Source organism: Amyelois transitella, chromosome 7 (assembly GCF_032362555.1).
Source record: "Amyelois transitella isolate CPQ chromosome 7, ilAmyTran1.1, whole genome shotgun sequence".
NCBI classification, from domain to species: domain Eukaryota; kingdom Metazoa; phylum Arthropoda; class Insecta; order Lepidoptera; family Pyralidae; genus Amyelois; species Amyelois transitella.
The window spans coordinates 2,056,261-2,074,328 of NC_083510.1; the positions used below are offsets into that span (position 1 = coordinate 2,056,261).

General features: G+C 34.9%; 2 protein-coding genes across 2 annotated transcripts in view; one reads left to right on the forward strand and one right to left on the reverse strand.

Annotated features, from left to right (window-relative positions):
• LOC106143528 (uncharacterized) overlaps window positions 1-2,690 on the reverse strand; it is a 58,497-nt gene extending 55,807 nt beyond the window's left edge. The window contains exon 1 of the mRNA XM_060945313.1: window positions 2,501-2,690. The gene's annotated coding sequence lies outside the window, so the exon portion shown is untranslated. The remainder of the gene's footprint in view (window positions 1-2,500) is intronic.
• A 187-nt stretch (window positions 2,691-2,877) lies between these two features.
• LOC106143530 (all trans-polyprenyl-diphosphate synthase PDSS2) lies at window positions 2,878-17,980 on the forward strand. The gene is made up of 7 exons (XM_013345643.2): window positions 2,878-3,498; window positions 4,164-4,295; window positions 7,026-7,220; window positions 9,818-9,954; window positions 14,016-14,176; window positions 14,728-14,919; window positions 15,989-17,980. Exons 1-7 carry the CDS (start codon window positions 3,185-3,187, stop codon window positions 16,139-16,141), a joined length of 1,284 nt encoding a protein of 427 aa, XP_013201097.2. The 5' UTR covers window positions 2,878-3,184; the 3' UTR covers window positions 16,142-17,980.
• The last annotated feature ends 88 nt before the right edge of the window (window positions 17,981-18,068 follow it).

Consider the following 18,068-nt stretch of genomic DNA (forward strand, 5'->3'; position numbering starts at 1 on the left):
TAAACATATTGCGCAAAGGCACCGCAGGCGCATCATACGATATTAATGGCTTCCTGGCAGGCCATAACCGTCTGTATTAAATTTGAAGTTGAATAGTGATGTTACAAAGATCAAATCATTGCAAGTCTTTCTATAAAAATATCTATAGAATATTTTCTAAAAATAAAAGTGTTTGTTTTTCCGTCATGACGAGACCACAGGATCTTAATGAAAATTTGCATACAAGGAGAGTATGGAGACGGATATAGGGTACTTTTCACGCGGGCGGGGACGCGGGGAAAGCTCGTAGAGGTATGTTCTGGTTAGGTAGGTACATTAAAATTTTAAAAGAATATTTTCTTAGTTGGAGAAGACAAGACAGAGCCAATAGTTGCCCGCTCAAACCTAGGGCATATTAAGCTGGATGTGATGAGTGATGGAATTGAGATTTAATGATAGAAAAAAATCACCGAAAAGAAGAGTCTTTTCCTATCTACTTTTACAATCTACTTGGGATGAGACGCAGCTAGCACACACTGCGATTTTTTTGTTAAATACCAGTCTCAATAACATGGCATGCGCAAGACGAAACTATCGCTGTTTCGCTTTTTATTATGACGTGAAACGGGACAGGGATAGTTTATAGAGCGATAAAAACAGCGTCGCGCGTGCCATGCTAAGGCGAAGAGCATAGTACTAAGAAGGCATTTGACCTTTGCCAAGGTCACAAGTGCAAAGTACCATTAATGGATAAGAATATTTAAAAAGAAAATATTGGCGGTTAGGATTGTTTTCACTTTGTAACTGTCAACCTGAATGGGGAAAAATTTATCTAATAATAACTATGCACACTATTACTTATTATTAGATAAATTTTTCTATGTATTTTTCATGCAAAATTATTCCATATGCCTTGTTTGGTATAATGCTGTCTCACTATAATCATGCTTGTCTTGCGTTTGACTATTTTTGCAATGATTCTTTTCAATTGATTCTTCATTAGATCATGGTATGTTAATCTAAGCGTCCTCTGTTCAATATTCTGTTTTTAAACATATTCTGTTACATCTGCATTTATTCATCCTTTCGAAATAACCAAGCTTTTGCTCCACTGCCACAATACAATCTTCTTCTACATCACAACTCTGTCACTGTCCCTGATAAGCAATGCTTTTTAGTGTTATAACTTTTGGCTCTCTCTGTCCTGTGAGTGATAAAGATTGATTATTGTGATGTGATAAAGTTTCACATCACAATAATCCCATCACTGAATTTTAAAGATCCTAATTACCACTTTGTTGTTTGATTCATCAATGACAAAGATTTCATCCAACATCAGTTGACACTCTGACAGTGATAAAGTGTGCAATATGTGGTTAGGTTGTTTGAGATGCACTAAAATCTATATCCTATGACTATAGACAAACAAAAAAATCTACAGGATTTTTCCTTATTCAATGCCACATCAATGTCTGATATTGTGACATACAAACATACATACCATCATGCCTATTTTCCATATTTCTGATATTGTGACATTGCCATGTAAAACATCTGACTTTCCTGTATGGTCAAGATTTTACACAAACATGCATAAGTAGGTATTAAGGGATTTCTTTACATAAAAAAATTAATGAAATCAAATTCATTATTTGAAATTGAAAGAAAATATGTATAAATATTAGATCAAACCAGAAATTAAGTTCTCACATAAAAGGAAAAACAGTGATGTCAGATTATGCATCTGTTTGAGGAGACATCTATACTAATCTAACTCTTCAGCTTTATAATAAAGCTGAAGAGTTAGTTTGTTTGAACGCGCTAATCTCAGGAACTACTACGTAGTTCGAATTGATAAATTCTTTTTGCATTGAATAGACCATTTATTGAGGAAGGCTTTAAGCTATATAACATTCACGCTGCAACTAAAAGGAGCAAAGAAATAATGAAAAATGTGAAAAAAGCGGAGAAAATTATTCATCCTTGAGGGCTTCAATGATGCCCTAAATAACTATTCCACACGGGCGAAGTCGCGGGCATTGCTAGTTTTGAATATTTTTATTAAAGTCTCTACTTTTTTACAGGAGGAAGAGGTACAGAGTAACTGTTAAATTAAAATTTTAATTTTATTTGAACTTATTGTTGTAGTAAGTACACATATTAGTTTAATAAGCTAAATGTGGGAAATGGACCAACAGAAAAATCTAGGCAAACTCATACAGATTGGCAGAATATGAAAGCAAAAGAAAATCATTTACTTCTAAATAGTAATTTTTTTAGTTTCCTTTATCAGTTTAATGACAAAACAAAAGAAAGTCTTGGAAAAATCCAAAGGACTGGGTGGGTCTGCATTATATTGTAAATTGTATAGAAAATCGGAATTACCTAATTACAATACTAGAAAAGGCCTGCATCCTGAAACTTCCGCATAACATAACTACGCAGGCACTAGTATGTAGTCGTTGATATATTTGCAAAGACGTGGACACCAGAGAAAATAAGAATGAACCAAAAAACTCACCTTAAAATAACTTCAAAAAATTTTAGAAACTGTGTTTGGTTACAACACTTAGTACTGTCCACACTTAATAAAACAATTCTTGCAAATTATTATCGCTTTACAATCAGGATTTCAGTATTTTACTGAGACACTGAATTATACCGGCACTACGCAGTGTCCGTTCTCTCCAGACGACTACGTTGACCGGCGATGCGCGAGTGACTGAAGGAATGACTGATTATTTGAATCATTTTTTCATTTGACATTTTCAATTCAGTTGAAGTTAACATATGTCAATGTCAGTTTAAATGGCTGTCATTTAAGGAAACGTCAAGCGTGACAGTTTGTACATGATAGTGACAATTGATAACAGTATAAGACCGACAGCTGACAGACATCAAGCCGTTAGAATGTCAGTCTGTTTTAGCTATATCGTGAATGAGTACGTACATACGTTTCTTTTATTGTGCTGCGAAAATTTTTACGTTTAAATATTAATAATTGGCTAGTCCAAGTATTTTTCAGAACATAGTTTTGTTAAAAAAGTATTAAAATATATTATTGTTACACCGCAAGTACTTTTTATACGGTGTACGTGCTAAAATTTAATGACAAGTGTTGCTAAATAAATAACTTTCGCGCCTTCGAATATATTTGCGAATTAAAGCTTTGTGCCTATTGTTGTTAGTAGATAGTGAAGTGAAAATGAGTTTAAGTAGATTGAGAAGTGTCGTCGCAAGGTATGAGCTAGTGAAAGTTCCTCCTTCAAGTATATTGGTTTCGAAACTTTGGGGACCTTGTACTAGGGATGTGAGCACATGTAGTGCGCAATTTGGTAGTGTTGCGACACATAATTCGAAGCCGAATTGGAACCGGGCTGTGAGTGAGGCGGAGAAGATCGTGGGGTACCCAACCTCGTTCCTGAGCCTCCGGTGGGTGCTTAGTGATGAGATTGCTAATGTAGCGCTTCATCTTAGGAAGTTAGTTGGCAGCAATCATCCATTGCTCAAAACCGCCAAGTAAGTAGTATTTGATAATTCCTATACTTACTGCAGTCACATAGGTACTGGCCTAGATCATAGATAGTTATTTATTATAAAAACTAGATTTGTTGCCTCAGTTCTGTATCAACTACTGCAACATAACATTAGTAGACATTCTAAAATCACAAAAGTTCTAAAGCAAACCATACTAAAGTTTCCTCCTCATCCATTAAGCTGTTTCTGAAAGTGTTCATTCAATAAGCAGTAACAAATTCAAATAGATAGATAGAGATAGGGGATAACTTTCTATTCTATATAAAATTATATAAAATATATCAAAGCATAAATATTTTTGTCTTTTAGAAGTATTTCTTTCAAATAGTGTCATTAGGTGTCTTAATGTGTACATTAATTAATGATGAGCAATAAATACCAATAATTTAGAGGTTGACCTTGATGTAAGAAATAATAATTGAATATTGCAAAAAAAAAAATACAATATTTAGGGAAAAAGGCGTGATTTTATGTATGTATGTATGAATTGAAAATTCGAAAATCAGCAATTATTCTATTCAACTCTAGGAAAAGTTCCACTTTTTTGGTCAAGTTGTGTTTAATTGTGAATTTTATTTTTACACATGTCATAAAACAGTCCTTTGTGTAAGTAAAAAAAAAACTACAAGAGTGTTTTTTCCCTCCAGAAATCTGCTGTACAATGGCAAGAACAACATGCAAGCGTGGGGTCTCATCGTGTTACTCGTATCGAAGGCAGCCGGCCACAGCCCGGAGATCCCGGACATGGAGCAGGACAAAGCGGCAGGAGTACTGCACAGGTAAATGAGAAATAAGAGTTCCAACTCTTGGAGGTATACCAATATTATATAGTAACTAGCTGTGCTCGCGACTACGTCTGCGTGGAATAGTTATTTTGGGCATCATTGATGCCCTCAATGATGAATATATTTTCCCGTTTTTTTCACATTTTCCATTATTTCTTCGCTACTAAATGTTGCAGCGTGATGTTATATAGCCTAAAGCCTTCCTCGATAAATGGTCCTGAGATTAGCGCGTTCAAACAAACAAACAAACTCTTCTTCAGCTTTATAATATTAGTATAGATACACCCACCACTAATACATACTAACCTTGCAATACATGAGCAAAGTCTTTACACCTACAAGGCTTGGATATAGTGTTTTCTTAACCGCAGTGCAGTATCTAAGTGGAATTACGAAATTATTTTTTTATTGTAACCTTGAAGACAGGTCACTGCGTAGGTGTGCATAAAGTACCGACCCCGCATTTTAGTACATCACCATATACCTACCTGCTTTTATATGTGGCTGACGGACGTCACGCCTCGCGTAACAACGCCATGGCTAACCTGAAGCAAATATGTAAAAACCCTAGGTTACTAACTCTGGTGGGTATGGTATAACAGACACTAGTTCAAGTTAACATGTTGACATAGCGTAGTTACGTCCGTGAACAATCAATATGCTAGCGTCTCCTCTCAGCACTCGGCGGCGCCCCCAGCGCCCGGCCCATGCGTCTACAAATAGGTAACTACTACATTTGTTTGTAGTCTAGTGCATCGAAAATTTCCTAGAGGGCTCATGTCGAGCGAGTTGTCGGGCAGAATATGATTACCGCTTAATCTCTTTCGATTTTTTCTTTAGTTGAGCTTTGCACCGAATGATTGTGAATGCAACCAGTAAAAACGGTTATGATTTGAATGAGATGATTTAGATAAGTGATTATGCCGGCCTATTTTATTCGGAATACTGATTTCTATGCACTGGTTAAGGGTCAAGTCAAAAGTACCCGAAACCGCTGAGCTTGCATGAAGAGAGTTATGAATGTGGACGAAGCGAAAGAAGTATGCAGAGATCGTGGCAAGTGGAAAGAGGTAGTCTCTGCCTACCCCTCCGGGAAAGAGGCGTGATTTTATGTATGTATGTATGTATGTATGATTTGAATGAGATGATTTAGATAAGTGATTATACCGGGCCTATTTTATTCGGAATTTCTATGCACTAGCCCAACCGTAAGCCGATAGGATTTGGGCGTTGGAAAGCAAATGCAAGTTGCATTTCATGACTTTCTCACAGACCAACATAGATAAAGGTGATGATTATAAGTATTTGTTTGGGGTTGAACAAGTTTGAGTACTTATATGTGTATGACTCTTGGAGGAAATTAAGAGAAATCGCGGCCAAGGACTAGGTAATTGTGGTATACCTCCACGGAGTACGTTTTGGCAACATTTTGTGGTTATTATTGTCATAAAGTAGTAATAGCGACATAGCTGCCATTCATACAAACATTTTTCCCCGGAGGCGCGGCTTACCTATATCTTACCACGGTGCCTTATATTTTCGCTTCATCCACATTCATAACTCTCTTCATACAAGGTCATCAGTTTAGGTACTCTTGGCCTGAATTGTCGCTTTAAAAAAAACAGATGCGGTCAGAATTACCTATTACTATGGCTAAAAAAAAGCAAAACATACCTAAAAGCATGCAAGATTTTTCGTGTTTGTAGCCAAAATAAATTTCGATAACATGATAATCAAATTATCAGTAGGTAAGAAGATACTAACCCATATACCTATACGAGTAATACCAAACGTTAAATGGCCTTCGATGGTAATTAACTTCTTGCCACGGCTTCGTTTGCGTGATGGTTGGTCTGTCCTGCCTGCGTCAGGTTTTAAGCTATTTGCGAAAATATATACTCGGGAGTTTGGCTGAAAAGATTTTTATTGAAGTTTCATCTGCAGCAGCAAATGGAGATACCTACTATTACCAGTTGTTATTATAATTTTCTGATCTGAAGTAGAAATAAACATTTGGTGTAAGATACATATATATTATTATAACATATTATTCAAAATAGTTGAACATTTTTGCCTCAAAACATAATAAAAGTAAAAAAGATTAACGATGCGCCAAATCAAGGTTTTCTTTGTCCTCAGCTAAAGGGCACTGGCCGAGGTCACAAAGTCTATTCGCGCTTCCCTTTCCATCCACGTAGGGCTGTTTTCATCATCATATCACTTTGTGGAAACAATCACTAGGGGAAAACAGATAATAAATTTATACTAAAAGTTATAGCTAAAATCCGAATTTTTGTTAGGCATTTAGTGAAAAAGAGAAAGGAATTTCTTAAAGGGACCTCCCCTTTTTTTCTCTCATTTTGTCAGCATTATGGCTAAGTAAGCGTAAAAGTAAATTAAAGTAAATTTTTTTCTGAGCCGTGGAACATCGCAGGCTAGAAAAAGAAAATTGTAGCGTCATTACAACTTACATACGTCTTTTCCCTTATCGGGCAGATAAAGCCGACAGGGCTTCTTAAAAAGATTGAATGGCCATTCAATAGCGACAGGTTGCTAGCCCATCGCCGGTGTCTAAAGGCCAAGGTGAACAAGTTCGAGTGGACAATACATAGAGACGTCTCAAAAGAAAGTGGAGACACATTGTAGACATATTAATTTTGAAAGGGATTGCTGAAAAAAAATTAAAGCATCAACACTAATGAATGAAATTTTCTTTGTCCATAGCCAAAGAGCCTTGGCTGAAGTCACAGAAATGATCCGCACTTCTCACCTCGTCCACAAAGGATTGGTGAACATGAATGCTCGACAACAGACCACAATAGCCGGGGAGCCTGACGACATGATGTTTGGGAATAAAATCGCGCTTCTCAGCGGGGACTATTTACTGGCAAATTCGTGCTCGGAACTCGCCAACTTGCGGTAAGTGTAGATATTTTTTGAGCCCTACAAATAAGATGGTTTTTCTACCTCATTTAGCTGGCCATGTAAAAGCTCATCTGGAGGTGTCCGCAGAAAAAGATAATGGACCTTAAGGTCCCTGTGTTTTTATGGGTCAAACGTGGATGACAATATAATCTTTCTTGAGTCAACTAAGTACGGCCAACAAGAGACGACGCTTTATGATCCAACATGTACTAGTTTTGGGCAAATATACTAAACACATAGTACCTACATACTGACCCAACCTACTTTCGAACTAAAAAAGCAAACCACCTTGTATGTAGGCACTATGGAGTATAACCACAAATAGTCGCGTTTTTTTGTATCTAATTATATAAAAATGTATACCCTCCTTAAATGACGGTGAGTGATTTCTTCAGATTCGGCTACCCTGAAAATACAATTTACAATTTCAAAGACCTATTTTGGTAGACTCTTGACACTCAGCCATGGTCTCTGAAGTATTAGTTCAATAACAATGTACATATTTTGATTGTTAGGTAAAATGTATTACATTAACTCGGCTCCGTCACGCTTACAATCATTAAAGTTGCATCAGCACTTCTAATACTTAATTGATAAATGTGTAATTGAATTCGAATCCGGTTTTGATGTTGATGTAACTAATCTAAATCGTAAGGCGTAATCGTTTCAGTAAAAGCGAAAGTTTCTAAAGGAAATAACAGTAAAGCAGTCTTAATCTCTTTTCTTCAAGTTTAATCATCTCACATACATTATAGGAGCTAATCGTAATTGTTTTCAGCCCATTTTCAAGGATATGAGTTAACTCCTTTTCGAAATATCTTTTTGTATAATTCCGTACTTCAAAAATTTTATAAGTGTATTTAAATTTCTTCTCTTTCGTCAATATATCTTTAAAAATTCTTGATGATCATCGTTCATGACCTCAAGTAATGATTGCTCATTATCGGTGTCAGTCACTACTTTCTATTTCCTTTTGTTTAATTAACAAGCGACATATAATGAAGATTCTCAAGAGAAAGTTATGTCCCCTACACACCATGCTAAGTGTATTTCCTTTAACTTTGTCGGAGATAATCTTTTGTTTTTTGTTATTTAAAAGAAAATATAATGCTATATTACTTAAATTTATTGCATTATATCCGTCTCTTTTTGGATATGATAGGTATTTACACAAAGCGATTCCTGTCTGACCTCCAGTTTCCAAAAAGTGCAAGTTTCCTCACGTTGTTTTCCTTCATTTAGACGTGTATGTACTTAACTCAGGAAATAATCATCTGCTGTATCAACTGTACGAGTATTTATAAAAAAAGTCCTGTGTCCAATATTGTACTTACAGATTTTTTTAAAAAGTTTCCTTAATGTACTTGCACATAAAACGTTAAGATATGAATTAAATATATTTTAAATAACCAGAAAGAACAGAAATCGTAATGTTTACGAGTACTTCGGCATTGAAAAAAATAATTTGTGACCTTTTACATGACTACTATTAATTATGTCGGTGATGACAATGCGGGGTTTCCCTGCAATTCTTCACCGGTTCTTGATCCCATATTGTGCTACGAAGACTAAAGTCAGATTTCGCGCATTTTTCGTTTCTGTGTATGTATGTTTGATCTTGTAATCTTTAAAATCAAATTTCGACACACTTTCCGGTCTTTGATCAAGCTGTTGTGTAAGTACGCTAATGACCTTGTATATTTTAATTTTAAAATTAGGTTTTCAATTTTGTTAAGAGATTCAGGAAGATAATTAACCTGTCTTGGATAAGGTTGCTTGATATTATCAGCTTTTGGAACAAGTTTCGTTTTTATGTTCGAGAAAGGGCAATAAACATTCGCATTTTAGTTGCATACGAATCAAGCTTTGTTGTTTGTTCTCTTTGTCCCCAGTCGTGTGTTTGAATAGTAGTCAGTGACCTAATGGTTTTGTTTAACTCACTCTTAGACTAGAGCTTTTCAAGCATTCAAATATTTTTATCTTTTGATAGGAAGAAGGCCACAGAAGTCCTCAATCGTCACTGATCTTGTATTACTGAAACAAAGAACAAAATAATTATTGTATTCCCAAAATAAAATACGTTTTTATGTGAATAATATGAATTATCTGATAATTCAATGAATTATTCAAAATACCAGTTAGTGATCACATTTGTTATGTGATGTTCAGTAGTTTTACTCTGGTTATAGCCACGGATTATGAATGCGACCTTGATACGTTTGCATTTCCTAAGAATACTAGAGATATACGACATCCGATGACGATTTTTTATAGTCTGGGTTTTGCGTGTGATGGCGTCTTTTTGGAAAAACCGGATAGGTAAATTTTATGTCATGTAATAATAAATATAAGAAACATAATTATATGTAAAGAAATTATGTGGTTATCATTGGGTGGCTCCAGGTCTTCTACCTACATTCATGGTCATTTCAACCTGAACTGATAAGTTATCACAGTGCTAATCATGTTGATGATGATTTCTAATACTATCCATTCTAATAACCACATAACCTTAGGTAGTTAACTTTTAAAAAAGCCAACTTTTAGTGCTCGGGAATAAGGTTAAAAAAGATATTAATTTATGTTTCCAGGAATCAAGAGCTGGTTGAGTTGATGTCATCAGCGGTTCGGGATCTCGCAGAAGCGGAGTTCTTAGGAGACCGTGACGAGCAAAACAACCCCCTGCCTTCGCGACCATTGGCCGAAGACCAAAGAGGGCTAGCCTCAGGTACGAGTGATATATGACTGTTTAATCCTTTTACCATATTTTTTACATCTGTTCTGTTTTTGTATAGGTATGTATCTGAATTTTTACGATTATCTTCCTTGAATTACGTAACGTAAAAATTATAAAAAAGTGAATTTTCCATTTTTATTAAATGCGTTCGATACAACTAATCATATCTCCGCTAGCTGAACACTCAAAGTTATTGGGGGATTCTGAGTTACGGCATGATATTTTTAATACATTCTTAGAGACAAAATTATAATTCGCATTGTAAAATTATCACGAGTCCCTAATCAGTAAACTTTTAAAAGTGTTCCACAAGGTACGACCCTGAGACCAACGCCTTTAACGAAAACTGGTCAAACTAAATCAATACTCTTTTAGCTACATAACAGCGACTTAACCGGTTTATATTTACGCACGCATATAACACTATACACCTAGTATGGGTTTACTCGCGATTTCTTATGCAAACATGCTCGGTGAGGCGGAACCGAGATGGTACTTGCGAAATTTGTGACGACGTGAACCTTGGTTTTTATGAATATTTATGTCTGTCGTAGTATCTAACGGAGATATCAAATGTGCTTAAATAAATAATATTAATTTATATACCGCACTGATTGAATGACTGACTGACATATCAAATAATTTAATTTTTAATTTTCAATTTATGAACAGAGTAATACTTATCCAATTTGATCTTTTACAATTAGTACACAATAATTTATAAGTAATCATAATGCGGGAAACAGCTGGTACATTACCAAATATTTAAATCAAAAATATTTTCAAAAAACCAAAAAAAAAAAAATGGTGAAAAATGTCAGAATAGTACAAACAAAGGTTATTAAATTAATGCGGTCAAGTTAGTTGAATATAAAATACGGACCTAGCGACAAATTGTTTGGGTTCAAGGCGACTAGTTGCGAGATGCGCTTTTATAGTCATGCCGTACAATTTACTTCGCAATTCCTTACACTAGGTACTTGTCCGGTTTTGTACAAATGACTAATTAAACTTCTATTGATTTAGACTAGCCAGCAGGATTTGAATAAATTTTATCGCAACGCAAATTTTGTAGATTTTAGTAAGATAATTTTACTTTCATGACCTCGTGATAATTTTATATTCCTCTGAGAGCTACAACTCGATCCTTTGATGTATAGTCAGGTCATCAGTTAATTAATCTTTCTCAATTTGTTGCGTTAGATGATCTATCGTAGAGTTTAATTTGTAACATAATAAGTAGACTTACCTTGGCTGGCCAGAATTCTGTCGGATTTTGTCGTCGTTAAAATATACACTTTATTACGTCGCGATTCGTACCTAAATTCTAATTTACTTTCTGTTTCATACTTCTTGTATGTAAATGAAAACGAAAAAATAATTGCCTATGAACTTTGTACTTATGTTATGTTTAAACCACGAGGTCACTTTTCTGTAAAACCGTATGTTTAGACGCGGTTAGAAAATCCTGCTTTTCGCAAAGTAATGTTACATAATATGAAAGTTGTAGAACAAGTTATAATTTGAAACTATTTGTTATGTGTCAACTCAAAAATTTAATAGTCACTGGCTCTTTTCGTTACTATAGTAAGTATAGCATTAGGGTACAATATAAGATTCAAATAAATGAAAAGTATTTTCCTATCAAGAGCTAATTGTTGAAAGAGGCCGGCTACCCAGCTAGACATAGAAATATCCCAAAACAGATTTATTTGTTCTACCTGTCATATAAGGTAAACTAGTACGTTTGTAAAGTTTCTACTTTACAAGCTCTTACATTCACAATACATACAAACTTACATATAATCACGTCTATATCCCTTGCGGGGTAGACAGAGCCAACAGTCTTGAAAAGACTGATAGGCCACGTTCAGCTGTTTAGCTTTATGATGGAATTGAGATTCAAATATTTTATTTATTTATTTATTCGGTAAACAAAAAATATTGTGTTCGAATTTATAAAAAATCTTAAATCTAGGTACTTATAAAAATAAAATATAATGTTACTACTTATTTACATACATTAAATTAAATTAAAATTCACTTAGGGAGTAACAACATTTTTTAACAAGAAGGGCCCTCAACTTTTTATTAAAAATGTATAGTAGTGACAGGTTTATGTATAAATAGTGACAGGTTGCTAGCCCATCGCCTATATATCACAATATACTTTGCCACATTCACAATATATCACAATATACTTGAGAACGAACAACGTGTACTTATGTAGAAAACAAGACTTTCTGCAAAGGTGCGAGACACTCCATGAATAAACCTTCGATGACCAACTTTTACATTCCAGTACGAGCATTAAAATTCACCATTGTATACGGAACAGCGGCCCCAATGCAGGCGATCACACGTCTTTTGAATACTAAATGTTATTTTACAACAAAGGATAATTCTTTATTGCTTTTAAGTGATAGGAATTTATTAGAGTTATGGTTCTACGATGAAATATTTAAGTTTTTCTTTTTTTTATATCACAACCTGTGATATAATCTACATATGTTTATGAGTTGATTGACTATACTTTCTTGTCAGCAAAGTAGAAACAACGTTTTTTTTTTTCGCGAATTTGTCATAAATATGTAATTTAATAGCAGGTAGGCGGCGTCAGTCGCTGTATTTTGGGAAGTAGGTAACAAAAACCCCGGTTAAAAGTTAGACTTGGATACGTAAACTATGTATTTCTAAACACTAACTTAAAGACAGATTGAGTTAGATTTATAATAAATCTAACTAGATATATCAGTTAAGATCAGTTTAACCACGAACATCTTATTCATTAAAATTCGCATGTTTTATGGCTACATCGACTATGTCATAACATTATCTTCAAGAAAACTGGTTTTTAAGTATACGAATTAAGTTTTAGAGGTCGTTTTAGCATAACTATTGAGCTTGCAAACGGAAATTGAGATAACGAAATGCTGACCTGCTTTTAATAGTTTTTATTTTAAGTCTTAAAACTGAGGATGCTGTAGACTAGAAATATAGGACTGAGAAAAGTTGGAATCCTAGACCCTGAAGCAAAGTGGCAGAGAATGCAAGTGAGAACACGTTAAGAGAGGGAGAGAGAGAGATTTAAACGAATGAAATTTCGAAATCCGAGTTTAAACCGCTTTGTTTTTTTTTTTATTTGTATGTAGACACCTGCGAGACATGACGACATTTCTCATAAGATATTCTGTCATCAGTTGGTTCTGAATTTATGATACCATTTGTATGCTAATTTGTCTATGGGTTTTAACTGATTAGCAAATGTATAACGTTTATCCCATTATGTCATACTATGCTGTTGTTAGCGAAGAACATTCTTATTTATAATACCTACCTAATGGTTGCCGGCTGATTCTCTTCCCGCGGATATTACAGAAAGCAGACAAAGTAAGGACTTATAATTATCGAATTCTTGACCACCTAGTGGACCCTTGACAACTAGGTTTCCCGGTTATCCTTATTTATCTTGGTCGAGTTCTTTATAGCAGAAGTTTGGTGGTGGAGCAGATTAAAAGCTTATACAATCCCACACATAATCACTTGGGTATTTATACAATACCTACAAGTGATGCAGCAACAAAATGTCTATAGCTTTCTTTTTTTGCCTTTAGTTTAGAAATTTCGTATGTATTGTACAATCACGTCTTCCTTACGAGGTAGACCTCACGGGTAGACAGAGCCTACAGTCTCAAAAAGACTGAAATGCCTCGATCAGTTATATGGCTTTAAAAAATAATTTTTATATGAAAGTCAGTGGCGAACCCAAATTAACATACATACGTACATATAATCACGTCTATATCCCTTGCTGGGTAGACAGAGCCAACAGTCTTAAAAAGACTGTTATCAACGCTCAGCTTTTTGGCTTTAAGATAGAATTGAGATTCAAATAGTGACAGGTTGCTAGCCCATCACCTAAAAGAAGAATCCCAAGTTTATAAGCATACCCCTCAGCCGAGAGTGGTCCTATTCTTTTTCTATTGGTGCCGGGAACCACACGGCACCCAAATTAAATTAACCCAAATTCATTAATTTCTTAACAATTTCAGAATGGGACTGCATCTTGGACCCTTTGCCGATGTCTGGTGTGATCGGAAGCCTACTTCGCGAGTGGGAAGCAAGACATGTGTTAGCGGCCGGCGCGCTCCTCGGCAAGAGTTGCTCGGCTGCGTTGAAATTGGCCGGTCACAAACCCACTTTGCAGACACAGGTTAGTTATATAGATGAGATAAGAGCGGATAGCAATATCAGTATCAACTTTGCGCTGAAGATCTCTTCGGGAAATATATGTTCTTCTTCTATAATAGATATATTGTATCTCAAGGATGTCGTAAAAGGCGACTAAGGGAAATATGATATAATATGACACTAAGGGATTATAAACTCGGGATTAACTCTGTTAACTCTTCTTCTTGTAGGCGACGGGTTAACATCCTGTCATTATTTGAATTTCAAATCACTAAGCCTATAGGTACAGCTAAACGTGGCCTTTCAGAATTTTCAACTTTACCCCGCAAGGTATATAGACGTGATTATATGTATGTATGTATATATGTTGAATCACTACATAGTATAAAACAAAATCGCTATTTTAGTCTGTTTGCTTAAATCTTTAAAATTACGCAACGGATTTTGATGCGGTTTTTTTGTAACAGGTAGAGTGGTTCAAGAGGAAGGTTTTTATGTATAATAACATTTATAATTTTGCACCCGTGCGAAGTCGGGGCGGGTCGCTAGTAAATAAATAAAAACAACTTCCAGGGTTACCTATTCGGCTGCCACCTAGCCCTCGCGTGGCAAGCGTTCCTCGACTTGGAGGCCTTCACGGGCCCCGAGCCGTCCAGTTTCTCGCTGGTGGGGGCGCCACTAGCGTTCACTTTGGAAGCCAGGCCCGAGTTGTATTCCTATATCGAGGAAGGGAAGAAAAGCGTCCATGATGTCGATTATCATGCTGTAAGTATTTTTTCAGATATAAACCCTAAAAACTAATCTTGCTCTTAAGGACGTCCTGGTAAAGGGTCAGGTCAAAAATACCCGAAACCGCCGTGCTTGCATGAAGAGAGTTATGAATGTGGATGAAGCGAAGGAAATATGCAGAGATCGTGGCAAGTGGAAAGAGGTAGTCTCTGCCTACCCCTCCGGGAAAGAGGCGTGATTTTATGTATGTATGTATGTATGCATGTATTAAATCCTGTATATCTACTTCATTGCGTGAGTCTCGCGCGCATCCAATAATGTGTTTACTCATATTACGAATTATTAATACGAATAGGACCTTTCTTCTCTTTCCCATGGATGTCGTAAAAGGCGACTAAAGGATATGCTAATAAAATTGGTATTGTTCTTTTCTGTCACTATTTGAATCTCAATTCTATCATGAAGCCTACCAGCTGAACGTGGCCTATAAGTCTTTTCAAGACTAAGGGATATTAAACGTGATTATATGAATTATTATATAAAGATTAGCACTCATGTGGCTACTACTTTGATTCCTAGAGTAGAATGCAGAATTAGAGAGAGACCAATTATAATATGGTCTAATGATTCTTGGATGTTTATGTATATAATTATTTATTATAAAATATTGTATCGTTGAGTTAGTATCTCGTAACACAAGTTTCGAACTTACTTCGAGGCTAACACAATCAGTGTAATTTGTCCCTTATATACATATTTATTTATTTACTAGCGGACCCGACAGACTTCGTTCTGTCAAAAAGATTTGTAATATGACAGTTTTTTGTTCCTATCTATTAGACCTACATTGCTTAGACAACAGTGAACTTTATACATTAGCAATAAAGCTCAAATTGACTGTACGCATTAGTTAGAAAACGTTTATATGGGATAAAGAAAAGGACTGTTTTTAAGGTTTTTCAGGCAATTACGCCGTAAATCCTTGAGCTTCGACGAATATTAAAAAAAAAAGAATTGGCCAAATTGGTCCAGGCGTTCTTGAGTTATGCGCTTACCAACACATTTAGCGATTCATTTTTATATATAAGATATTTATCAATTTCAGCTATACAAGGCGGTGCTTGAAGGCACCGGTATCGAGCAGACGAAGCAACTTCAAAGGGAGCACATCGCCAACGCTTGCAGGGTTCTCGACAACTTCCCTAATTGCGACGCTAGAACGGCGCTCGCCAATATCATTGTGGCTATGCACCAGTAGATTGTGGTATTAATCAGTGCCGTGTGGTTCCCGGCAGGTTGTAATACGAGAAACTTTTTTTTTCGTTTAATGCGCTCGAGTCTTTACAGTCAAGGGCTAAGAAACCATTTAAACAACTAATGACTTAAGAAGCTATTCACGAACGTTGATAAGGACTTCCCAGAGATAGTAAGAGGGGTATTAGGTAACAAATATATCTTTTCAATGTCTGTGTTTTACACGAACCCATTAATATTCACGAAATGGACTCATTTCCTCTATGGTCCAGTCTCACTTTCGTGGTGTTTTAAGGAAGAGGGGCAAAGTGTATTGGTAGGTATAGTCTTTAAAAGTGCAAAGCGTCTATCAAACATTAGGTCATGAAATATAAAAGTCTTTAAAAGTGCAAACGTTATGGCATGAAAATATGTACAGTTGGATGCAGATTAACCTTACCCCTCTAGTGTTGATTTACAGCGGGATTGAAAAGACTTATGTCTTATCTGCCCTGTAACCAACTCTGAGGCTACTTTAAAAAAGGGAGTATGAAACATAAGCCTTATTAACGTTCATAAATGGTCACAAACTAAAACAAAAGCGATAGCCGCAGTTTATTTTAAATAAATCTTAAACTTCAGTTCAGCTGTTTCGGCAGTACGCTATAAGCAAATATTAAGCGTGTGCAAATTAGTATTTATACCTAGTAGAGACAGCTTTTTTTAGCGGAAATGATGATAAATAACATAATGGAAATTACTAATTGACCTACAAATTACCAATTATTAATGACAAACAACTTGCGACACTTGGAATGACGTGCGTAATTATTATTGACGTGACTTCCATTATTTGGGTTATCCAATAACTTCGACTCAGAAGATAATCTAAGATTTACAGAGAAAATAAGATTTGTTGTCTCTTTTCAGGAAGAAATAGCTTCTTTCTTTCTAGAAGTGGGCAACATTAATTAAAAATAATAACTTTTTATTAATTCGATATTAATAAAAAGTTATTATTTTTAACTATGAGCGATAGTAGATTATCTGATTACCAAAAATGTTCAATCGTGAGAAACAAAAGTACCTCGTTAGTTTGTTGGCAACGGGCCGGATTTCTTTGCAATTACTGTAACATTTGAACGTTAAAGTTATTAATTTCAAAAAAGTAATAATTTTTTTGGAGCGTCACGACTTAATCGTCTTTTTTTTTTAAATCTCACTTGTTCCGGAATGATACATTTTCATCCTAAAGACGATAAATCTTTTATATAAGTCGTTTAAAGTACTTAATTTTTTTTTAATACGTAACTCGTAAGTGAGTTACTTTAATTCTCAGGTTGCGTATAAGAACTTTATCCTTTCTTGTGTAAGAACTATTTTCTGTATAAAATTAATAAAGATATTTAATGATACTTTCATGAATGTTATCATAATTTTCTTTTTCATTCTATTGTAAAGTCTACATTATATTAATGTTAATATATTCTTATACAATTTGGTGCTATTTTTATGTGATATATCATGTTTTTTTTTATCTTAGTCTCTTGCTCACAATTTACTTTCTAAGTTTGGACTTAAGGAGTGTAAAGTTTCGATTATTGGAACATTTTTACCATCTCCAAATAGTAAATTAAGTTTTTGTTAATGATAAATAAAATTGAAGATAAGATTAAATCTGTGGTTACCAAATTTTTATAACAAAGTATTTTTGATATACAAAATATCTTGTAACAAATTAAATGTTAGTTCTGTACAATATATGTTTAAGTGTAAATAAATGAATATATTTCTAACGTTGGTGATGTGGTATAAATAAGGTTTTTATTTTTTATTGAATTAAATATATACAGTTTGTAATATATTTTTATGTATTATTTGCAGTATCACATAACTTACCTGAATATTTGATTATATTGTTTAGGTATGAGCAAAGAATTTAGTCAATATGA

Bases quoted from the DNA above. Each gene is read 5' to 3' on its own strand.
- LOC106143530 (XM_013345643.2), top strand. From the start codon at position 3,185: ATGAGTTTAAGTAGATTGAGAAGTGTCGTCGCAAGGTATGAGCTAGTG. The intron at 9,955-14,015 runs GTACGAGTGATA...TAACAATTTCAG, and splicing joins CCAAAGAGGGCTAGCCTCAG to AATGGGACTGCATCTTGGAC. The intron at 14,920-15,988 runs GTAAGTATTTTT...TATCAATTTCAG, and splicing joins ATGATGTCGATTATCATGCT to CTATACAAGGCGGTGCTTGA.